Consider the following 25736-nt stretch of genomic DNA (forward strand, 5'->3'; position numbering starts at 1 on the left):
TAACAGTGTGTGACCAGAATTAACTTGAAAAGCAGGCTAAAGAGGTAGGGATTTGTGTTGGCCTCAGATGGGCACCTTACCTGGTGAAATCGGAGCTCAGTCAACATGCAGAGAATGTTCACAGGTTTACTTAAAGTGCAGTTTTAAATGCAAAATAGAGTCAAGTGACCGGGAATGCCCTACATTTCAGTCTGCCTCTGTAGGAGAGCTGAGGGCTAGATGGCAACAAGGATCAGGTTGGTGCCAGTCTAAGATGGAGGCCCTGGGTTGGCGAGCCAGAATAGAGTGTAAGTCACTTGAAACCATGGAATTGGAGAAAAGGTTGTACAGTGCCTACTAAAAAACAACAAAGCTATGTTAAGGCTGCTAGATTTCATGGAGAATCATTGTAATGGCAATGACCAGTTGACTTGGCAACATTTGGGGTAGTTGTTATTCTTGCTGCTATCTACCTTCTTGTGACGGTTGATGTTGCAAGCGGTCAGCAAATAATCTTTGCACACTTGCACAGTGCCTCTTCCTTGTGATAATTGATGTGAGACCTCATCCCCCTCTGGGTAGAAAAGCAGCGTTTTATCTTCAAATGTGAGTCCACCAAGGAAGACAGCAGGTACTCAATGTTACCTTTAAATCCAGCTACCCTGAGCTTACCATGCAAGGTTGAAATTAGGTCACTCGCTAGCTGTGCCACATTGTGATCCACTGACAAGGCATGGGCCCTTGACATGTTGGTCAAGTTGACCTCAGGCAAGAAGACCAGATGGATTACCTCACTCAGGGATGGGTTGTGATGACTACCCTGCTTGGTGGCCTGCAGATCAATCATTAGACGGTAACTGCCAATGGCAAAGGGTTAAGAATTTCTCTTGTAGAGCACAGATATGAAGATATGAGTGTTGCACCAGTGATGGTGTTGCACCAATCACATGGTGTGTCTAGCATGTGCAAAGTATTGTTTCCCATGGGTGCCCATCTGGTCTTTTGGTTGTGCAGTAGCTGCTTGTGTCACACTTGAAGTTGTCATAGTTGATTTTTGGCACGGCAAGCCCAGCTGAAATGGGATGGAGGAGAAATGGGAGGTCATAGAATGATGGCGGAGAAGAAAATAATCTGTCTTAGTAGGGTTAAGATGAAGAAAGTAAGAAGACATCCAGAGATGAATAGCAGAAAGACAGTTGGAGAAAGTAGAATGAAGCGATTTGGTGAAAGAGGAGAAGGAGAACAACAAGTTACTTTCTTACCTGGTAACGTTCTTTCGATGGGATGGTCCGACAACGTATTCCTTATCTATGACAGGTAATGTCCACAGCTGTGCTGCTTCGGAAAATCTTTTGGCGTCTGCGTCCTGCGTCGATGACGTCGATGCGCCGTCCCCGAGGACCTCCTCTGACGGCCAACGTCACTCGATGTGATAAGTAGGACGCACGACGCCCATAGCCTCAGTTATAGTTTTTTTCCAGAACGTGTGCCACCAGTTTTCTGCCAGTCAGACACACAAGGCCTTGCGGAACGCAAGCTGCAATCGCAAAAGAAATTCTGCAGCGGGGAAGGCAGGGAGGGAGCGATATGGAATACGTCGTCGGACCATCCCATCGAAAGAACGTTACAAGGTAAGAAAGTAACTTGTTCTTCGAGGGGATTGGGTCCTCCGACGTATTCCATATCTATGACAGACTCCCAAAGCAGTACCAAGCAAGGAGGTGGGAAAGAATTTAGAATACAAATTTAGCATGCCCAATCAAATTGCGGAATAGAGAACTGCCTTGCCAAAGGCCAGATCTTGCCCTCTGATGGAATCGAGGGAATAGTTACGTACAAAAGTATGCACTGAAGCCCAGGTGGCTGCATCACAGATGTGACGAATAGGAACTCCCCTCTGCAGGGCAGAAGACGCAGCCACTCCTCTGGTAGAATGGGCCCGCAAGCCAGCCGGAGGGTCCTTACCCGCCAAGCGGTAACACTCGGAGATAGCTAAAATAATCCAACGAGACAAAGTCTGTTTCGTCACAGCTAGTCCCAAACGCTTTCCAGCGTAACTAATGAAAAGTTGATCGTCCACTCTGACCCGGGACATGCGCGAGATATAAAAGCTCAACACTCTCCTAGGATCAAGCTTATGGAGCCTCTCCTGTTCCTTACCCGGATGTGGAGGAGGATAGAATGCCGGAAGAACAACCTTCTGGCTCAAATGAAATTCCGAAACCACCTTCCGAAGAAAAGAAGGACGAACTCTAAGGACAACCCTGTCCTTGTGAAACACAGTGAAGGGTGGCTTAACTGAAAGTGCCTGTAACTCACTCACTCTGCGAGCGGAAGTAACCGCAACTAAAAACACAGTTTTCAGAGTTAACAGCCTCAAAAGGCAAGAATGTAAAGGCTCAAACGGAGCACCCATAAGAAACTTAAGAACAAGGTTCAAATCCCAACCTGGCACCAGAAAAGATGACGGAGGGAACACATTAGTGAGCCCTTTCAAAAACTGCGAAATTAAAGGAATCTTAAAATAGGAACACTCTTCAGACGAGCACTTAAATATGGACAGCGCCGCCAGGTAACCTTTAATGGTCCCCACTTACAAGCCCCTGCGGGCCAAAGAAAGCAAAAAAGACAAAACCATGGGAATGTCGCATTCAAAGGATCCACATTCTGAGCTCTGCAGCAGTCGCAGAACTTTCTCCAACGGCAACGGTACAGAGACTTTGTTGCCGGCCGCCTGGCCGAGAGCAACACCTCCATCACGTCTTCAGGGAGGTCCCAATCCTTATACCTCAACCTTTCAGAAGCCAAGCATGAAGATTGAGGGATTTGACCTCTGGATGGAGAACCTGACCCACCTCCCGTGAGAGCAGATCGTCTCGGTAGGGAAGGCGACGTGGAGGGCAGATGGACAAGTCTAGAAGGTCCGGGTACCACGTCCTCTGGGCCCACGCCAGAGCAATGAGGATCATCCGGGAACCGAACCTCCGTAACCTCCGCAGCACTTGCGGGATGACGGGGACTGGAGGAAACGCGTACAGCAGTGGGAATGACCACTCCACCACAAACGCGTCTCATAAGGCTGCTTTTGGAGGAAATTCCCACAAGCAAAACCATTCACACTTCCGGTTGACACTGGAGGCGAAAAGATCCACTTGAGGGGTTCCCCAAAGGGCGAAGATCTCCAGGAGAATCTCCTGAGCCACCTCCCACTCGTGAGAGATCGTGCTCTGCCTGCTCAGAGCGTCTGCCATCTCGTTGTCGTCTCCGGCCAGATGAACCGCTGAGATCGAAACTTCCTGCTGGATGGCCCAGAACTCGAGCTGCACAGTGGAAGTGACCCTACCCCCCCCTTTTTGTTGAGGTAGTGCATGGCCACTGTGTTGTCCGTCAGAATCAGGACACTCTGCCCGCACACAGTCGGCAGAAAAGCCTTCAGGGCTAGCCTGACAGCCCTCAGCTCCAACAGACTGATATGGAGTCTGGACTCCGACGGAGACCAACGACCGCTGACTGTCAACTTGTTGGCATGAGCTCCCCATCCCATGAGGGATGCGTCCGTCACGATCGTCACCTCCGGCCAAGGCAGCCAAAATGGGGCCCCCTTCATCAGATTGCCCTCGACGGCCCACCACAGAAGGTCCCGGGCTACCGAGGGCGGCACCTGAACAGGGTCCAACAGCCTGCCGGAGGACTGAGACCACTGGAGCTTGAGTGCCCACTGCAAGGATCTCATCCGCAGACGAGCCTCTGCCACCAGAAGAATGCAGGATGCCATGAGGCTGAGCAGTCTCAAGAACTCAGACGCTGGGAGAGTCTGGGCAAACTGAAACTTGTGCACCATCTGCTGAATGTGAAGAGCCCTCACCTGAGGAGGAAAACACTGCCCCAGGGACGTGTCGAGCACTGCTCCGATGTACTGGAGCCGCTGCGTTGGTGTCAAATGGGACTTCTTTAAATTGAGGGAGAAGCCCAGCCTGTGTAGGGAGTGGCAGGTGACGGACAGATGATCGGGGACTTGCTCGGGAGAGCTCCCCCTGATCAACCAATCGTCCAGGTAGGGGTAGACGTGAATCCCCCCTTTCCTGAGATGCGCTGCTACCACCACCATGAGCTTGGTGAAAACCCTCTGGGCGGAGGTCAATCCGAACGGCAGGACCCGAAACTGAAAGTGCGAGTCGCCAATCGCGAACCTCAGGTACTTCTTGTGCTTGGGATGGATCGGCACATGGAAGTAAGCATCCTTGAGGTCGAGAGACACCAACCAGTCCTGAAGTTGAAGGACCTGGAGGACTTGAGAAAGAGTCACCATCTTGAACTTGTCCTTCCTGAGGAGTTTGTTCAAACCGTGCAAGTCCATGATGGGTCTCAATCCCCCGTCTTTCTTTGAAATCAAAAAATAAGGGGAATACCATCCCTTGTTCCTCGCCGCTACAGGCACCAGTTCTATGGCGCCTTTCTCCAGCAGGGCTTGAATTTCCTGCGCAAGGAGCGGATCCGGACTCTTCAAAGAGAGGTTGCCTGGTGGATTGTCGTGAGGCCTCTGCCGAAAAGGAAGACAGTAGCCGTGGGTTATGATCTCCAGAACCCACACATCCGAAGTAATGGCTTGCCACTCTACAAGATGCTGCGCCAGCCTTCCCCCAACCGGCGAACCATGGGACCTGGCCTCATGACTGAGTGGTAGCGGCTGCGGCATTGCCTGAGGGCAAAGAGGCAACTGCCCGAGCGGTCTTGGCACCTCGAGTATCTTTGTTTCCTCCTCTGGCACTCCTACGATGGCATCTTTGACTGCTATCTCCTCTCGCTTTACTGAAGGATGAGTAATAGCGAAAGGAACATCCCCTCCATTGCTGTCCCCTAGGACGAAAAGGCAGAGGTTGGCGAACTGCAGCACCCAACGACTTTGCTGCAGCTTTGGAGGTCTGCAACCTCGCAAGGCTCTCGTCAGCCTTGCTGCCAAAAAGGTGTTCACCGTCAAAGGGCATGTTGAGGAGCCGGGACTGCACATCAGGAGCGAACCCAGACTTCCGCAACCACGCAAACCTGTGCATCACGGTGCTCTCCGCCATGGACCGGCTGACACAATCCGCCAAGTCTTAACACGACTGAACGGCCTCACACATAGCATCCTTGCCATCCTGAACCATAGCAAGGAAACCCTCCCATTCGTCCCCTTCGTGAATATGATCAGCCGCTAATGCAACACAGTTCCACAGAGTGTGTGTGAAACGAGACAAGGCACATATGGAGTTGGCCGCCTGAAGCGCCATACCCCCAGAAGAAAACACTTTCTTCGCCCAACCGTCAAAAAGTTTGTCGTCCCTATCAGGAGGGATGGTAGGATACGATGCCTGCTTTGCCGGGGCCGTAGCCGCCTGCACCACCAAACTCTCCGGGGTGGGGTGCCTAGACAAGTAGCAGGGGTCGCTACTGGCTGGACGGTATTTTTGCGACAAAGACTTGCCCACTGCCGGGAGACTCTCCGGAGCAGTCCAAGCCGCCGCCACCCTTCTCTGCAGAGCCATATGAAAAGGCAAAACCTGGTCAGTGGGTGGACCAAGATCAAGGATGTCCGTGAGATCATCCTGAACGAACTCCCCTGGGGGAGCTGACCAACCCAAGTACTCGGTAACCTGAGACATAAGGTGCCGATACGACGAATCGGCATGAGTGCCAGGCTCTGGCCGACAAAACTCCACCCCCGGAGAGGTGTCCAGTCCACTGACATCATGCAGTGACTGCCTCAGGTCATCAAACTGACTATGGCCCGAGATAAGGTCATCTGGAACCGTAACCGGAACCAGACCGCCATCAGAGCCTTCATCACCCTCTGAAATGTACTCCAGTCGGGGAGAGGAAGACCTCTGCGGACCAAAGCAGTGCCGGACCTTAGCCATAGACTTTCTAGGGGCAAACCCCGTGCCACGGGGCCCCTCCGACACCACCGCCTAGAAAGGCGTTGAGGGTGCCGAACGAGCCGGCGCCGGCGTCGACAGAAAAGGCGTCGACGTCGAGCGAATCGGCGTCGACGTCAGCTGCAACGCCTCCAGCATCTGTGGCGTCGACACAGTCCTCGAAGCCGGAGCTCCGAGCGTGTCTCTCGACAACCTGGTCACCGACGGCGTCGACGACCCCCTCGGAGGCGGAGCCTCAAGAGAAATCGTCGACGACCTCGGTGCCACAGGCGTCGACGTCTTCTTCGAAGACGGCACAGGATCACGCGGTCTCGAGCGCGTCGAGGACCGGGACCTGGAACGGGCATTGCGAGAACGGCTACCCTTGTCCGAGCAGGACCTCTCCCGCGAGCCGTGCCGACCACCTTTGCCCGAAGGCGTACGGGCGGTGTCTCTCGACCGGTGCCGACCGACCCCACTCGGAGCCGCAGACGGACCGGTGCCCTGCGATTCCAGAATCGCTAGCATCTGCTTCCCGAAGGAAGCCCATTCCTCCGGTGTCGCTTGCATGGAGGGATAAGCGATCCGCCGACGGGCAGGGTCCTCGGAAGAGGACGGTGAAGGCGACCTATGCCGGCGCTTCCTGGAATGCCTAGAAGAGGCAGAGGAGTGGCGAGACCGACTCCTGGAAGGAGACCCACCGGACTTCTGACGACGACGCGGAGAGTCACCCCTCGAGTCATCGGTCGAAAGCCCCGCAGACCTCGACTTCCGGGGCTTAGACACCCGACCTACCGACAGTTTCTTCTTGCGTTCCCGCAAGGCCTTCGCAGTGAGCGACTGGCAGTCGACACAGTCGTCCGTATCGTGGGCCTCCCCGAGGCACCAGAGGCAGACGTTGTGCGAATCAGTGACCGACATCTTGGACCCACAGTCCCCGCAGTTCTTGAAGCGCGGACGCGGGGTCGAAGATGAGAAAGTCATCGCCACGGACAGGTCTCCACAACAAACCGAACAGGTTCAACGAACTGAGAATAGAAAACAGCAAACTCCAACGAATTGAGGCGTACCGAGATTCACGAAGCGAACACGTTCGCGGAAAAAACGGAACCGGGGCTATGGGCGTCGTGCGTCCTACTTATCACATCGGGTGACTTCGGCCGTCGGAGGAGGTCCTCGGGGACGGCGCATCGACGTAGGACGCAGACGCCAAAAGATTTTCTGAAGAAGCACAGCTGTGGACATTACCTGTCATAGATATGGAATACGTCGGAGGACCCAATCCCCTCGAAAAAATATTTGTGAGTCATCAGCATAGAAATGATAGGATCGATTGTAAGAAGATATAAGAGCTGAGAGAGGAATATATATAGAGAAAAAATAGAGGACTAAGTACAGAGCCTCATGGATACAAGGGTGAAGAGTTTCCTGGCCAGGTGACGGAATAAGAGCAATTAGAAAGATAGCTGTGAAACCCTTTAAGAACAGAGTCAGAAAACCCAAGAGAGGTAAGAGAGGATAGCAGTGCAGTGATCCACATTGTTGAAAGTAGCAGAAAGATTCAGGAGAATGAGGATAGAAGAGAGTTTGGAATAGTGTGAAAGCAGATGAGGAAAGAGGAGATGAGAGTTGAAGGGCGGGTAGATAGAATATTTTGGAGCAAACGGAAAAGGTGACTGGGTTGATGGGAGACAGAAAGAGTGAGCTCAGAGAAATAACGTTTTTTTGGCTGCCAGCAAGGACTGTCCATAAGAAGTGTGTAAAAAAGTGTACAGTAGTGCGATCACAAGGAGACTGAGATTTCTTCCATCGCCATTCAGCTTTGCAAAGAGAGGAACAGAGGGCAGAGGGAGCAGGGTTGAGCCAAGGTTGTGGGGGTTTGCGGGATGGAGAGAAGGGAGGGGAATAGTAAATAGAGTCCAGGGTAGAATGAATAGTAGTGTGAAAAAAAGTGGCGGCATCATCAGAGGGAAGAGAGGGAAAGGAAGCCAAGAAACGGAGAGAGGAGTGGAAGGAGGACAGGAAAGAGGGAGGATCAAATGAACAATCACAGCAATAGAATGAAGATGGAGGAGGCGGGGAACAGAATGTGAGGGATGGGAAGGGGAAAGTGGTCAGAAGAGTAATAGGCATAGGCAGCAATGGTAATAGAAGAGAGACGTGAGGAGAAAACGAGCTCAAGGCAGGAGCCAGACAAGTGAGACAGAGGGGAAGATCAGATTTAAATTATAGGATTTGATGAGAGCAAGACAAGAAGCTATAGGATGAGTAGGGAGATTTAGTTGCTTTTTATTTTGTGTGAAGTGCTGCCACACCTTGACTTTTGTAATGGGATTGTAGCAGACTGGTTTGATTCATGTGGTCATGATGATGCTTGAGGTGATGGTGGTCGAGTTCTTGATGCTATTTAATGATCACTGTGCTTTCTGATCTGAAACGGTGAGATCTGTTTTGCAAAGATGATGTATGCATGTGAGGGGAAGAGCTTCAAATAATGCTACAGCCTCTGCATTGGTGGTGGTGGTGGTATTCTCCTCTTGAACCTCGGTATCACAGCTTTCTAACAACACCGCTCATTCCCACCTGGGCTCTGATGGATCATAATCTTTGTCTAGATTATCACATCCATGCCATCATCATTACTGTTTGATCGAGTGGATTTATAGGGGCTGTGGAGCTGATGGAAGGAGGTGAAAGGGCACCCTCTTCCGTCGGTCTTGGTGGATGTTGATTGTCATGGGGCAACATCTATGCATTTTCTTATCCTGGGGCATGTCTCCCCATATGACTTATGGCGGTGGAGTGGAAAGTGAGTTGGAGGAGTCCCTTAATTGACCGCATATAGTTCTGGCCTCACCAGTGCTTCATGAGTGAAAACTCCACGAATAGCTCCTCTCCCGCTGTCTCTCACTCATTTGGGTGTAGACCTGGTGCTCCATATGTGTTGCTAATGGGTGTGACCCGGGTCATTGAATATTTACTGATCCATCCAAGGTAAATTAGGTGAGCGTGACTCTTCCATAAGCTGCCATCTGGGTATCTTGGCTCCTACCACTACTCCTCCAAGTTTTCACCCAATGCCACATGACTTGTCCACCGATACCGATTGGTGTGTCACCCACCTTCCTGAATCTCTGCTGCTCCCTAACAGCAAAATCAGTATGACCCTCCCACAAGCTTCCCACATGGAGTCTGGCATGGCATGTCACCCATCTCACCAACTCTTTGGAGATGACACTTGTTTGGTTCACTCACTCCAATTCAGTTAAAGTGCCACACTGTGCTGACTCAGACTGGGTTTCAGTCATTCACTAAATCTTCCTACCCTTGCTTCTACACCTGCTCTAAACAGCCCTACACTTCCCTGAGTATCCTACGCCTGTGGATAGCAAAAACGTCTCGCCTCTCTGAAACTCTCCAGAGGCTGAATGGGAGCTTCAGCCATGTGACCCAATTTAAACCAACCCATGTGGGCAAACCATGTGGGCAAACTTCATAAAAACATTTCAAAAAGTTTGTCGGCGGACGAACCACACCAAAAATGTAGTGATTCTTGCTCATTGGGGGAACACTTGCCCAGTTCTACTCAGAACGATGCCCTTTTTGTTTTTAGGTTTATGATAAATTCATTAATTCCAACACCTTATATTTAAGTCTGATTTGTCTTGTACAAAATTTGCATTTCAAATGCATTTCGAACACTTGCAGTGGAAAAACATACTTGTCGTAACTGCCTCATATATGGTATGATATGATATGGCATTTATAACGCACCTGTACACAAGGTTTCTAGGTGTGACAAGACAAAAAGGGGGAAACAAAGGAAGGACAAAACAACAATCTTACTAGGCATTGTATCATTCAGATCACGCAAGTGCAGGGAGGGGGGAGAGGAGAAGTGCAAAAAGGAGGGGGTGGAGAAGTGCAACAGGGGACTGGGGGGAATGGAGAAGTGCAGTTAACAGAGTGCAGCCAGCTGGTGGCTAAATGCTGGTAATCAGAGGGTCCAGCTAGCAGGTGGCTCATAAGTGCAGAGAGAGGGGACTGTAGGGTTACAGATACAGACCAAAAGTGCTGGGGGGGCCTAATAGGCAGTGCAAGTCGGAACTGGACAGGCAGGGACCTGGGCCCAATTCAAAGGGTGGTCAGGTGACCAGTGTGTGGAACAGATGGGTCATCAGCAGGGGAGAGGAAGACAGAAAGCGGAAGCGAAGAGGAAGTTCTTGAGTTGCTTCCGGGTCAAGTTTCAGAGAGGCAGGGAGGCTGTTCCAGAGGGAGGCCCCAACCAAAGAAAGAGATCTGCCCTCACTATTCTTCTGCATGTGTGAAGTGCTATGATGCATTATAGTGATGCTGTTTTTATAAAGATGTTATGTTTTAATTTATAAACAGAAACACTGGACTCAAAATCAGCCCTCCAATACGGAAAACGTCTACATCACACTCACAGCATGATAGAGAACTTCCAGCAAGGTTAGCCTTGCTACAGCTGTGACTTTTGGCAACGTGGAAGTAAGCACACACAGTTATAGATAAAACAGAAAAGATGCCTTACTCTAGAATGGAATGCGTGGTAGCGTAGGGGTGGTAGCGGTACTGAAGAAGGCACTGGTCCACTCGAAACACTCCTCCTCCCTTCTGCAGATGGTCGTAGAAGAACAGCAAGTCCTCTGGGACACCCTAGAAAACACATCATCCTGGTAAAGTCCCTCGTTATTCACGATAATTAACGCATTCCGAACAGCCCTCTAACGCTTACTGTACACATGATTCACGCGGCCCAGCCAGGTCACTCCCTTGACCTCCACATCTGCCAAACGTTTGCTAATTGGTACTACGTCATTCACCCAAACAGGAGATAGAACCAACCACTTGAAACAGAAATATGTCCCAATTTAAATAACATTTGAAAAATGCATATTACTAGTGAGATATTCATCCGTTATCACTTTTCGAAACAGTTTAAGGCTCTGCGTGCCGACCCGGCGCCCTCCCATGCGGCATTGCGGCGCTGATAAGGCCCTGTACAGATGGCACAGAAGACTGTGGTGTTAAGTTCTGTGGAATGTGCAACCAAAGACACATGCGACCTCACAAAGCTTTAATTTACGGAGTCCTAAAGTTTCCCATGCCACCAGCTGCCAAGACTACAGACTATCTCTCACAAGAGGCATCGTGGGATAAGCCAAGTGTTTCTTCCAGTCCCAGTACGAGGAGACATAATGATGCATAATACCGTAATACCATTCCACAAGGACACAAGGTATAGTATGGGGTTATAATGCAAATCAAACCCAGAATGCAAGCGTTGTTTTCTATGTGCACGCCTGGGCAACTCCTGCAGCCCTGCTGGGGTTCTCAAGCATTCAATGATGCGCGCTTAGTCACAGAAATGCACATTGGATATTTCTGAGGCAGCAGAAATAGCCCAGTGCATGCACGGCAACGAGCGCATAAGCAACGGTGCGTTTGCGCACGCCATTGTCACCATGCTGCTAAAAAGAGCTATGTACATAAATCAGAAACGTTTGCAATTTGGTGAGTGCGAGTGCATGCACAAAGGAAGCTCTGCTGTGCGCAAAACTGCTCATAACCACCTGTGTCTGGCTTTTTAAAATGGCCGCTGACGCAGGGATTCATTCCAGGTCGTGCCGCAGACAGATAACATATTGGCACGTGTTCAATGAAGCATGGCGCAAAGTTAATGCACAAAAGTCATACTTAGGACTTTCACGCATTCGGTTTACGTTAGATCTGATTTTAATTCCTTTGTATGGTGGAGAGACGCAGATCGATTCATGTCCGCCAAGCATTTATGCCAGCATGAAAGTTTCATGCTCGTGTAAATGGGAATCCATTGAAAAATCTGCATGCTATGTTTAAATGGCAGGCAGCGTTTAGCCACTGTGCACATCTTAGTGCAAAAGTGTGGCGTAAAAACAAGTACACCACTAGTTTACACCCCCCTTCTGCACTCCACCGAGCAAAAAGATGAAAATGACAGACAGAGAGAGAGAGAGAGAGAGAGAGAGAGAGAGAGAGAGCGAGAGAGAGAGAGAGCAAAGTGTACATGAAATGGGTCCCCAGTGTGAGCGCCATGTAGCATGCCAGTAATCAAGAGGTTCACACCATGTCCAGCTTCCTAGGTTAAGAGACCATTCTGGAGAAAAAGGGGATAAAACTGGTCACTCTTAGTGACATGAACAAAGAGAAAGTGAACATTTGATCTAGCTCTCAGTTTTGGGGGAGTACTCGCAGACTGTGGGACTTACAGACTCCCAGAAAAAGTTTCGTGAATCTGATCATGAAGCAGTATCAAGACCCCTTGCACTTCTCTTTCATGCACTTGCACAATCAGAATGACACAAGGCCTAGTAAGATCGTTTCTCTTGTCCTTCCTCTGTCTTCCCTCCCATGTCTTGTCGTGCCCTGAAACACTCGTCTACAGGCGCGTTATACATGACTTATCATATCATTCTATATACACGGTTTTCAACTCTCTGAGTGCATGTCTCCTGTCATTCACAGCCTCCTGCATCAAAAACTACTGTGAAACCCTCCAACATTTAAATTTGCAGATTCAACAATATCTATGTCTAACAAGACTTAATACAGGTATGCTTATATTTTTAAAAGTACTTTTTTTCAACACCTTCATAAACATATATACAGGGTTGCTGCCACTTACCCTGTAATAAGACATCTCAATAAGCATATTCTCTTTTTTAACCTCTGCTAGCAAATGACATGCATTGCAACATTCTGCACCTGCTCACATTAAGTGGCAGTTACTTACATGTACTGCAAACATTTCGGACTTCTTCACACCAACTGCCACTTATCAGTGCTGTGCAAATCTTTTGCAACTGCATTTGCCTTGTAGAAAAAAGTTACAAACACTTCACCTGTAAATGCACAAATGCGTTTTCTTGTTTTCAACAAGATGCTTCTAAAAATAATTCCTTTTTAAAACAACATTTTTCCTTATGTACAAGTATCATATTTTCCAACCTTTGCCATCACATCCCTTATAGTGCCACCACCATTCACCACCTGCTTACATATATGTGTATGGTGCCAATGTCAGGGATGTCATTTAAGGGTCGCAAGAGCGACCACTGCCGATTGGCCAGCGACCTCTGTCAATCTCTTGCGACCTCTGGCATTATCCAATCAGAGGAGGAGCATGCGTGGCCACAGGCAACCATGAGCACGGTGCTTCGCTCCTGGTCCTACATTTTGCAGCACGTGTTTTTCACCAGAAGAGAGGAGTGAGGCGCTCCTCCAGTCCTGAGAAGAAGGCGGCCAGCTTGCACTTCTACATGATGAGTAGGGTGGCAGACAGTGTGGCTGTGTCAGTTTCTGTCTGTGTGTCGAGTTGTCGACTGGTGGCCGGCGCTCACCGCTCGAGGCGGATGTGTGTGTACGGTGCGTGGCGTGGCCTGCTGTTGCCGGGTGGGTAAGTTGAGCCTGGCCTGGCCAGTGGCCTGGCTGGCTGCTGCTCCGTCGTGGTGGATGATTGTGTGTGTGGTCGGTGCCCAGGCTGATGTCAGGCCGGCTCGGTCCCGTCGGCTGGCGGCAGCAGGTGTGTGTATGGCTCCTGGCCCACTGCGGTGGGATGGAATTCATTAGGCAAAATCTCCTCCGACTCCAGCATTACAAAGTTTTTAGTGCTGTAGTCAGATATATTTTTTTTTGCCTGGTGAAATCCATCTGCGGCCGCGGTAGGCCAGGAGGCATTAATAAGTATGTCATTTTTTTAAAAGTGACATTATTTAAGGTGCAGCGGCAGCCCAACAAAAAGAGGGCAACTTGGCAAGCTAAAATGAGTGATCCAACCCGGTGCCCGTGCCGCCGAGTGCCGGTGGCCATGGAGCTGCCTGCCCTCCCCTTGCCTGCGGCCAGCCTGGCAACAAATTGCAACAAAATAAAATGTGCATTCTGACGGCCATTAAAAGCATCGTCCTTTGTACACGATGCTTCATGGCCGTGGCCAATGTGTGATGTATGATTGAGAAATAGCAGCTTTTCTGCATACATTACTTTCCACATTGTGGGAATAAAAGCAAAAGGACTTGAAACCGGGGGTCCTGGTCCCCCTAGATGGACTCTGCGAAGAGCGCTACACCGAAGGTCATAGCGCCCAAGTGTTCGGAAGTATCCAAACAAGTAGTCTGCCCACTCTTCCCACTAGGTCGGGCTGGCTTGTTCGGCTGGTGGCTGCGCCGGGTGTGTGCAGGCCTCCTGGCCCACCGCCGTGCAGCGGGATGGAATTCAATTCATTAGGCAAAAAAATCTCCAACTCCAGCACTACAAACTTTGTAGTGCTGGAGTCGGAGATTTTTTTGCCTAATGAATTACATCCCACTGCGGCGGTGGGCCAGGAGGCATTAAGTATCATTTTTTTAAGTGACAATCTAATTAGGTGCAGCCCAACAAAAAGAGGGCAAGCTAAGGTGACTGACCAACATGTCGTCTTGACCCTGCCAAGTGTCATTTTCTCATCCATTGATTTGTTATTGGCTTTTTGCACGTGAAGTCTTGCATTTCTATTGGGAAATGATGAAGCTGTAAAAGTAGAAGAATTCAATGAGATAAAAATAATAGAATGGGCTATTCATACCTTACACTGGACAACTTGCAATCCAAGCAGTAACCGTTTCTTGCACTTTATTTTTAAATGTGATTCATATATGTATTAAATGTATACAGCCCATAATTAACGGAAGACACACAGACAGCCACCATTTCAGGCTGTACAATTTCTGCCTTCCTTCCCTCGTTTGGTAACAGACGCAGTATAGGGCCTGGGCATCGTTTCCAGCGGCATGCTGGCGTTACATGACCTTAGCTAAAGGGCCAAGATGATAGGGGAGTACAATCATAACACATGTTGCCCTTCTTCACCCCATGGCTTATGGTTCCTGGTGAAGTGCAGCTTGGGGCCAGGGTTATACTTGTTTTGAAAGTGAGTGTGATGGTAGTAATGTATAGAAACAAGAACTTGAAATGTTTTCTCTTCTTGATTTATGCAAGTACTTTGAAGAGATACAGGAAGATGATCGGGTAGCAGTATTTGCCGATACAATAATCAAACCCATTTTAAAGTTAGCTCTAGGTTCTGAAGGAGATGCAAATCGGAGATGTCTGGCTGTTTGGTGCAGGACTAATGAAGTTCATGAAACAACTGCAAACAGTACAACACAACGCTGAAGGTAACTTGTCGAATTAGAAGGAAATGGGGTAAGTGCCAAAATCATTAAAGACTGAGGATACCATCACTTCCCCCTACCCCCATACCCGCCTATCCGCCCCTGTCCCCTCAGAATGTGATTTCGCTCTGTAGTCCTGTTGAAATAAAAGGGCGGATCCACATAAAGAGGGGATTTGGGTTCATACACTTTGCGTGGCAACATGGACCTTGACACTGCTACATATGATGATCCATTCTTGTATGAAATGTCACAATACACTGATATCATAAACCATTTTTTTCTTAGTGTACAGAGGGATAATGCTTTATAGGCCACTTCCTGTGATGTCATGTAGGGGCGTGGTGAAATAATCACCTACCGTGGGGGCGTGGTCAAATGACATCACTGCCTATTATGTGACTCTTGGGGACGTGTCACTGTGATGTCACTTCCGCTACCCCTGGCATTTTGGTGAAATGATGTCCCTGGCCAATGTATGTACACATTTTTATCTTTTAAATAAATTCCTACTACAAACATGAAAACATGAATGCAACACTTTCCCTTACACAAAAAAGACATGTCTTTCGCAAACCACTACTACAATACACCATATACTAACAACATACACTGCTGCAACTACAAAATTCCACGGTATTACCACTAGACCACAGTTTGCCCTACTTTTTAAAAACACTGCACCACATTATAAATCCATTGCACCATGACAAGTACACATTCCATATTAAAAGCACCAGGAAAAAAATTGCCCTACTGCAAAAAAATATATATTTTGCATGCATTTTTGCATTAAGGCAAACTTTGCTGTACAACTAATACCATTCCATATTAGCGCGAGTGCAAACTGTCCTGTGATGCAAAAAGGCACTAAAAATGCAACCTTTTCTCACTTTGTGTTGCTTATAATATGCCAAACTGCATTTGTCAAGTGCAATCATTGTAACAACATAGTTAAAATAGTCTAAAACACCATACATAACGCAACTTTACTCTCTCTTTTATCCAATAACTCCTCCTACCTTAATAAATATCAACCTTTGTTAGTGAAACAACTTCAACATTACCACATATACCAACTAACTTTCTTTTACAGTTACAGGAAAAAAGAAGATTGACAAAGACAGCTACCGAACAAAGAAAGCTCTTCACATCCTACAAAGTAGGAATATTAATATAGCATGTATATCTCTCAAACTGTAAGAATGTACTTTCACTATATATTAGCCTAAAGTATTCTTTTCTACTCAACAATATTGTATTTCACTCTTACTCATTATAACATTTAGGAAAACAAACTTGTTTGGGTGAAGGAACCTGACCCAAAGGACGCAAGCTGCAAAGTAACGCGAAGCGTGTTGTCTTGCTCGGGTGTGGTTTAAATAGCCCCAACAAAATAGTCTAGGTAAAGTAGTGGACAAAGCTATGTGGATGCCTCCATGTTGGCTGACAATACAATAAAGTAGTTCCCAAGCACATTGTTTTTCATTGTGTATGAGCCTGGCGCCATAGGCGCCAGAACTGGCCCCATGAGGGCTTTTGAGGAGGATGCCAGGCTCTAGAGGCACGAGTCCTGACTCCACCTGGCCAATGGGTTTGCCAGAGGGGGTTTTGGGCGAGGGGCGTGACATATAGATACATTTTCAAACTTCTGTGACAGTGAATGGTTTCACACAAGCAGCATAGAACCATATTTCAATGAAGAACAAAGAAACCCAATTGCCATAGACAATAATGGGCGAGGCTATGAAGTGTTAGGAGACACCATTTGTGGCAAAAGAAACCCTTAAACCATGGGTGCACAACATACGGCCCGCGGGCCAGTTGCGGCCCGCCATGCTCTTTTGTCCGGCCCGCGAGGCACAAAGACTTTCCTAATGGAGGGCGGCCCGCGGCCGCCCTCCATTAGGAAAGTCTTTATTGTCTTCCGTAGTGTGTGTGTGCTGACCCAATGGAGGGCCAGCACTACGGCTGGCGTGGTCCATAAGGCTTGATCCCGGAAGGCATTTCAGCCTTGGACCACGCCAGCCGTAGTACGATTCCAGCGACTTGCAGCTTACCTGCCTTCCAGCCTTCCAGCACGTCTCCGGTAAGTGGTCTGTTTGTGTTTGTGTGTCGGGTCTGTTTTACTTTATGTTTGTGTGTGTATGTTGCGATGTGGGGGATGGGGGGGAGTCGGATGTGTATGAATGTTGGAATTTGAATGTATTTTGTGTGTATGTTGAGATGCGGGGGTGGGGGGAGTCGGATGTGTATGAATGTTGGAATTTGAATGTATTTTGTGTATATGTTGAGATGCGGGGGTGGGGGAGTGTCGGATGTGTATGAATGTTTTGATTTGAATGTATTTTGTGTGTTGAGATGCGGGGGTGAGGGAGTGTCAGATGTGTATGAATGTTTTGATTTGAATGTATTTTGTGTGTATGTTGAGATGCGGGGGTGGGGGTGGGTGTCGGATGTGTATGAATGTTTGGATTTTAATGTTTTTTGTGCGTATGTTGAGATGCGGGGGTGGGGGTCAGATGTGTATGAATGTTTTGATTTGAATGTATTTTGTGTGTATGTTGAGATGCGGGGGTGAGGGAGTGTCAGATGTGTATGAATGTTTTGATTTGAATGTATTTTGTATGTTGAGATGCGGGGGTGAGGGAGTGTCAGATGTGTATGAATGTTTTGATTTGAATGTACTTTGTGCGTATGTTGAGATGAGGGGGTGGGGGTGGGTGTCGGATGTGTATGAATGTTTGTATTTGAATGTATTTTGTGTGTATGTTGAGATGCGGGGGTGAGGGAGTGTCGGATGTGTATGAATGTTTTGATTTGAATGTATTTTGTGTGTTGAGATGCGGGGGTGAGGGAGTGTCAGATGTGTATGAATGTTTGGATTTTAATGTTTTTTGTGCGTATGTTGAGATGCGGGGGTGGGTGTCGGATGTGTATGAATGTTTGTGTCTGAATGTATTTTGAGTGTATGTTGAGATGCGGGGGTGGGGGGTGTGTCGGATGTGTATGAATGTTTGTATTTGACTGTATTTTGAGTGTATGTTGAGATGCGGGGGTGGGGGAGTGTCGGATGTGTATGAATGTTTGTGTTTGAATGTATTTTGAGTGTATGTTGAGATGCAGGGGTGGGGGGGTGTGACGGATGTGTATGAATGTTTGTGTCTGAATGTATTTTGAGTGTATGTTGAGATGCGGGGGTGGTGGGGTGTGTCGGATGTGTATGAATGTTTGTGTTTGAATGTATTTTGAGTGTATGTTGAGATGCGGGGGTGGGGGAGTGTCGGATGTGTATGAATGTTTTGATTTGAATGTATTTTGTGTGTATGTTGAGATGCGGGGGTGAGGGAGTGTCAGATGTGTATGAATGTTTGGATTTGAATGTATTTTGTGCGTATGTTGAGATGAGGGGGTGGGGGTGGGTGTCGGATGTGTATGAATGTTTGTATTTGAATGTATTTTGTGTGTTGAGATGCGGGGGTGAGGGAGTGTCAGATGTGTATGAATGTTTGGATTTTAATGTTTTTTGTGCGTATGTTGAGATGCGGGGTGGGGGTGGGTGTCGGATGTGTATGAATGTTTGTATTTGAATGTATTTTGTGTGCATGTTGAGATGCGGGGGTGAGGGAGTGTCGGATGTGTATGAATGTTTTGATTTGAATGTATTTTGTGTGTTGAGATGCGGGGGTGAGGGAGTGTCAGATGTGTATGAATGTTTTGATTTGAATGTATTTTGTGCGTATGTTGAGATGAGGGGGTGGGGGTGGGTGTCGGATGTGTATGAATGTTTGTATTTGAATGTATTTTGTGTGTATGTTGAGATGCGGGGGTGAGGGAGTGTCGGATGTGTATGAATGTTTTGATTTGAATGTTTTTTGTGTGCTGAGTTGGGGGGTGGGGGTTCGGGTCTGTATGGGTGCATGTTTGTGTGTGTGCTGAGTTGGGGTTGGGGGTTCGGGTCTGTGTGTGTGCTGATTTGGGGGGTGGGGGTTCAGGTCTGTATGGGTGCATGTGTGTGTGCTGATTTGGGGGGTGGGGGTTCGGGTCTGTATGGGTGTGTGTGTGCTGAGTTGGGGGGTGGGGGGTTCGGGTCTGTATGGGTGCATGTGTGTGTGCTGAGTTGGGGGTGGGGGGTTCGGGTCTGTATGGGTGCATGTGTGTGTGCTGAGTTGGGGTGTGGGGGGTTCGGGTCTGTAAGGGTGCATGTGTGTGTGCTGAGTTGGGGGGTGGGGGGTTCAGGTCTGTAAGTGTGCATGTGTGTGTGCTGAGTTGGGGGGCGGGGGGTTCGGGTCTGTATGGGTGCATGCTTGAGAATGTGTGTGCTGCATTGGGGGGCGGGGGGTTCGGGTCTGTATGGGTTCATGCTTGAGAATGTGTGTGGTGCGTTGGGGCGGGGGTTCGGGTCTGTATGGGTGCATGCTTGAGAGTGTGTTTGGGGTATAGTGTTTGGTTGGGGGTGAGGGGGCCATGGGGCATAGTGTTTGGTTTGGGTGAGGGGGCCATGGGGCATAGTGTTTGGTTGGGGGTGAGGGATAGGGGGCATAGTGTTTGGTTGGGGGGTGAGGGACAGGGGGAATAGTGTCTGGTTTGGGTGAGGGGGCCGTGGGGCATAGTGTTTGGTTGGGGGTGGGGGGGCCATGGGGCATAGTGTTTGGTTTGGGTGAGGGGGCCATGGGGCATAGTGTTTGGTTGGGGGTGGGAGCCATGGGGCATAGTGTTTGGTTGGGGGTGAGGGGGCCATGGGGCATAGTGTTTGGTTGGGGGTGGGAGCCATGGGGCATAGTGTTTACTTGGGGGTGAAGGGGCCATGGGGCATAGTGTTTGGTTGGGGGTGAGGGGGCCATGGGGCATAGTGTTTGGTTGGGGGTGAGGGATAGGGGGCATAGTGTTTGCTTGGGGGGTGAGGGACAGGGGGCATAGTGTTTGGTTGGGGGTGAGGGACAGGGGGCATAGTGTTTGCTTGGTGGGTGAGGGACAGGGGGAATAGTGTTTGCATGAGGTGTGGGGGCCATGGGGCATAGTGTTTACTTGGGGGTGAAGGGGCCATGGGGCATAGTGTTTGGTTGGGGGTGAGGGGGCCATGGGGCATAGTGTTTGGTTGGGGGTGAGGGATAGGGGGCATAGTGTTTGCTTGGGGGGTGAGGGACAGGGGGCATAGTGTTTGGTTGGGGGTGAGGGACAGGGGGCATAGTGTTTGCTTGGTGGGTGAGGGACAGGGGGAATAGTGTTTGCATGAGGTGTGGGGGCCATGGGGCATAGTGTTTGGTTGGGGGTGAGGGATAGGGGGCATAGTGTTTGCATGAGGCGTGGGGGCCATGGGGCATAGTGTTTGGTTGGGGGTGAGGGATAGGGGGCATAGTGTTTGCATGAGGCGTGGGGGACATGGGGCATAGTGTTTGGTTGGGGGTGAGGGGGCCATGGGGCATAGTGTTTGGTTGGGGGTGGGAGCCATGGGGCATAGTGTTTACTTGGGGGTGAGGGGGCCATGGGGCATAGTGTTTGCTTGGGGGTGAGGGACAGGGGGCATAGTGTTTGCTTGGCGGGTGAGGGACAGGGGGCATAGTGTTTGGTTGGGGATGAGGGATAGGGGGCATAGTGTTTGCATGAGGTGTGGGGGCCATGGGGCATAGTGTTTGGTTGGGGGTGAGGGGGCTATGGGGCATAGTGTTTGGTTGGGGGTGGGAGCCATGGGGCATAGTGTTTACTTGGGGGTGAGGGGGCCATGGGGCATAGTGTTTGCTTGGGGGTGAGGGACAGGGGGCATAGTGTTTGCTTGGCGGGTGAGGGACAGGGGGCATAGTGTTTGGTTGGGGTTGGGAGCCATGGGGCATAGTGTTGCACTCCATGAGTGAACTCAATAATAAAGCTAAAACAGGCACAGTTAGGAGATGTACATCCTTTGCTTTTTTGAGAAAACCTGACTCAACGAAGGCCATACTCCTCTTGGGCAACCCAAACAGCAAACTATAGCAGTCCAAAATAACGGAATGTCCAATCAATGGTCAATAAAATATATATAATTTAATTAAACAGACGATATACAATAACTAAATCGAAATAAATTATAACAATGGAAAATTTGTAGTACAAAATGTAAGTTTGAAATGCAATAAAAATCGTTACCCCTCAAAAACATATTCTTTTTCAATGTGTTTAATACAAATTGGGGGTTGAAAAAGCCTCCTGACATGTCCCGCCTACCGCCCCGCCCACTTTTAATTTTCGGCCCAAATAGCCCTCATGTAAGGTACTTTCGGCCCTCTGTCAAAATCAGTTGTGCACCCCTGCCTTAAACAAATAACTACCCCAACAAACCTCAACTAAATGTTCCTTTTGTCCAAACAAACCATCCGATGTACAAATGGATGTGCAGCTCAATATGTGACGTGCACCACCACTCCTTCAAATCTTTATGACAATTCCTTAATCACTATGTGCAACTAAACGACATAATTAGAATAAACACTTTACCAACCATAGACTCCTGCCCAGTATGCATCCACACTGGACTGCGAGGGCATTCATTAGCCTGCATTTCAGGAACTTCTTGCAAAAGCACCTGGCATCACATCAGAATGTTAGCAACACACCATTTCGCTATACGAAACCTTGTCCATAGATTATACCATGCAAAAAGTCCTGTTCTAGAAATGCAAAACTTAAATAACATGCTCCTATATGGGACAACCAAAGAACTTCTTCTAGAAACAGAACCCATCCAAACTAAATATTTTGGAAATTGAGTTGACTTAGAAAATTCATTAACTTTAGGAAACATCAGCGAAAACCTCCCAAACACTAACCTCCTTAAAAACACTTACAAAAAAGAAATAGCAAAGTTTCAAAACACATCCACTGAAATAGCAGACACAGTATGTGTCTGTTGTCACAGAACTTTTATAAAATAAAAAAAAAGAGTACAAAAATAGTCGATATGGCGTACAAAATAGAGGACTATGAGGAATTCCAATCGTTCCATTTAGCTTCATATCTAACAGCAGAAAATAAATACAAAATAACTGACCCCTCACTAGTTTGTTCGTACTGCAATACAAAGCTTGACAATAACCAAATGCCATCACGGGTTATCACTAATAACTTAGAGGTCTTCCCACAACATGTATGAGAGCATTATAATCCAAAGAGTACACCAATTTCAAGCTATAATATGCCTTCAACCAAAAACTGCCCAATTGCCTGCGTCCGAGTTACTAAAAGGCATTTGTGGCAAAGTAGTATATTTTCCATTAGATCTTCAACAAAATGTAGAAACTCGGAGTACGACAGTCAATAGAACAATCTTTGATTGTACTAGTTAATGGTGTACCAACAAAAGACAAATAAATTTGACAACAACTAGTCGACGTAAGCCAAGTAAGACAATCCCTACAATATCTTAAAGAAAACAATGAATACTACAGAGCTATAAACATAGAATAAAACTTAAGGGAACCCATGCAAATAATTGAAGATTCACCACAAACTGGCCAGTTTTAACATGTGGATCCTGCTACTGCAGACAACATTTTAGACTAGCATACAATTCACCCCCTACATTCCAAAGACACCATAGAAGATGCATTAGAAACATATCAAATGTGTCAAGCCAAAGGATTCCCAATGAGTATATGGAAGAAAAGTGTAGAAGCACGTTCTTTTGCTCTACTCTTTCCTACAGGTAAAGGAAAATGATATGATGAAAGATCCACACAAATTAGTGCATCAGCATATCGCTCTTAACAAATGTATTCAGAAGACCCAAGATTCACACAAAATGTAGAATACATTTCCCATCTCCTGTTTGAAAGTGAACTAGCGACTCTATGTTACGGAGTTGCACACACATCGAAAACAGGCTCTCATTTCTTAAACATGTCAGCAACCCAACTGCTTCAAAAGATAAAAGACAAAGATGAGGTTTTGCAGTCACGTGTCACAAACACAAATCTATTGGCAAATATGCATTGTGCAAGAATACTGGTTCCGACAGCACACTGATGTACATTGTATGGTAAGGAACCTAGGCCCACACACATGGTTTGTTACTTTAAGTTGTGCAGAATGTGCATGGGATGACTTGCATGACTACGTACACACTGCAAACCAAAATAAGGCGAGAATAGATGTAAATACACCAGGTGAACTATGTTGCCTTGACCCTGACAATGTTTGAAGCTACTTTCATCATCGCTTCATTGCCATGCTGCACTTTATCTGCAAAAAAACAAGCCTTCCACTCAGAGAAGTAGAACACTTCTTTTGGAGAAAAGAATATCATTCCAGAGGAACACCACACATCCACATGCTTTTGTGGATAAACAATTCTCCCAAATTTGGCCATGACAGTGTTGCCACATTTTTACAATTTATTCAATAACACATTACCTGTGACATCCCTTCAGAAACCACACATAGTAACCTACATACAGAAATGTTAGGCTTCTAAAACCTAAGTGTGGCAAATACTGCCAATGTCGATATAAAATACTATTCCAAATGTTGCTTTGGCTTACCTAGACCAGGTTCCACCAAAGAACAAGTAAATAGCGTGATGTCTGCTGTTAGACACAGTAAGCAAGGGAAATCCCCTTAAACACATACAACATTAAATGATACGAGGCATCCAAGTACATCAATGATTACAATGCGATCATTGCTCTCTTGTGAATGCAAATATGGACATACAATACATTGCAGACAATTCCACTGCAGTTGCAAGATATGCCACAGCCTAGCTCACCAAAGCTGAAAAGACTTTGAGATGACATATCATCTGACAAAACCCTGTCACATAAATTGTACAGCTTTGGTATACAAATGCTGTCACATAGAGAATGCAGGTACCACAAAGCTGCAGACCATTTAACAGGTACACCCTTCTACTGGAAATATGAGAACATTGTCTGGCTAAACCTTGGTCCAGCTTCATCACGAAAAATGGTACTACAATCCTTCCAAGAGATAGAAACAATAGCCACAAATGATCCCAACAGCCAGGACATTTTGAAAAATAATTTAATTGACACATACTGTCCAAACAAAAGCACTGTATGTTGGACAATGAACGCCAACAAGAGGAAGAAATTGAAGCTCTACTAAATAAAGACATTCCTGAAGGCCGTCAACCTTCTCTCACAGGAAGCCAAGAGCCACTTGGAGAAACACTCATTCTAAATGAAGCAGAAATAGCCATGATTGCGGTAGAAAACACTATGTATCAATCTAAAATCTGAAAAAGACCTGTCAGTGCACAAATCACAGCTAAATGATGAACAACTCACCATTTATCTAGACGTCACTGAAGAAATTGAACATGAAACTAAAACTTGTAGCTGTAAAAATGATAAACCTCTGCTCTTGTATGTATGTGGTGAAGCTGGTTCTGGAAAAATGTTCTTAATTAAAATAATAGGCACATTTGTACAAGACTCCCCACAGGTCTAGCTGCCTACAACATAGGAGGTATAACGTTACACTGACTACTTCTCCTCCCGGTAGAACACCAAAACAGATTCAAATACTATAAATTATTAGCAGAAGCTGCTACTGAAGTACGCAGAATTCTGAAACAAATGAAAGTCCTCCTGATTGATGAAGTAAGTATGGTTTCCAACCTCATGCTTGGTTTAATTCATCTCAGAACGCAAGAAGTCCTAAAAACTGACTACAAAAACCTGTTTTGAGGAAAACCCGCTATTGTTTTCAGAGACCGCCTGCAGTTAATACCAGTAAAAGGTCAACCCATTTTCAAAACATTACAACACAAACAATGCCCTAATGCACTCGGCAGCATTGGAAATGTAAATCTTTGACAATATTTTTGCTACAGAGAACTAATTCAAGACCTAACCTAACCTATGCTAACATTTTAGAAAACAAAAAGCATTAGAACTGGTCTGCTTTCTAAAGATGCAAAATCCATCTTAAAAACTAGAGCAATCCATGAGCTGTACAGGCAAAAGACCTCAATACAATATAACATGCATGTGCTTAATGTCAACACTTGCAAGCTGTAGCCAATTCAACGATCCAATGTTGAAAAATTAAATGCAACCCATAGTGCATATCAGCTCCCCAGACAAACTAGAAGTGCACTGAATGACACTCCCTATGTGTCAACAAGCAACAGCACAACAAAATATCTTAGAAAAATGTATCTCCAACACAGCTGGATTCAAACAATTATTTACTCTATGTCTAAACTGCAGAGTAATTCTAAAACATAACCTTGCGTGGAACAAGGTTTAGTCAATGGAGCAATTTGAACAGTTGTTGGATTCCAAACGTATCCACATGACAACAACATTCAGTTTGTCAACATCCACTTTGACAAACTTACAGAAGTTAAAAGAATAGGCCGCATAATATCATGTTTCCTTCTTTTCAAGGACATGTATCTGCGCATAGAACAATTCTCGCTATCTCTTGCATTTGTTATCACCATTCACTAATCAAAAGGTCTAACTCTGGATCATGCACAGAGCGACATTGGCAGCGCAGCCTTCAAAGAAGGTACAAGTTACGTAGCACATTCACAACTCTGTACACTCAATGGTCTATTCCTAGCTAACTTTGATGCAAACAAAGTCAAGGCTGACATTCATTGCATCCTAAGATACGTGCAATGTACACCCCATCCAGATATGTAACC

General features: G+C 47.2%; 1 protein-coding gene across 1 annotated transcript in view; it reads right to left on the reverse strand.

The window, feature by feature from the left end:
• Window positions 1-25736, reverse strand: part of B3GNTL1 (UDP-GlcNAc:betaGal beta-1,3-N-acetylglucosaminyltransferase like 1) — a 2124914-nt gene that overhangs the window by 403439 nt on the left and 1695739 nt on the right. The window contains exon 8 of the mRNA XM_069654544.1: window positions 10429-10553. Within this exon, the coding sequence (XP_069510645.1) occupies window positions 10429-10553 (125 nt within the window). The remainder of the gene's footprint in view (window positions 1-10428; window positions 10554-25736) is intronic.

The sequence above is a fragment of the Ambystoma mexicanum genome, chromosome 3q (genome assembly GCF_040938575.1).
Source record: "Ambystoma mexicanum isolate Mex_15411 chromosome 3q, UKY_AmexF1_1, whole genome shotgun sequence".
Taxonomy (NCBI): Eukaryota; Metazoa; Chordata; class Amphibia; order Caudata; family Ambystomatidae; genus Ambystoma; species Ambystoma mexicanum.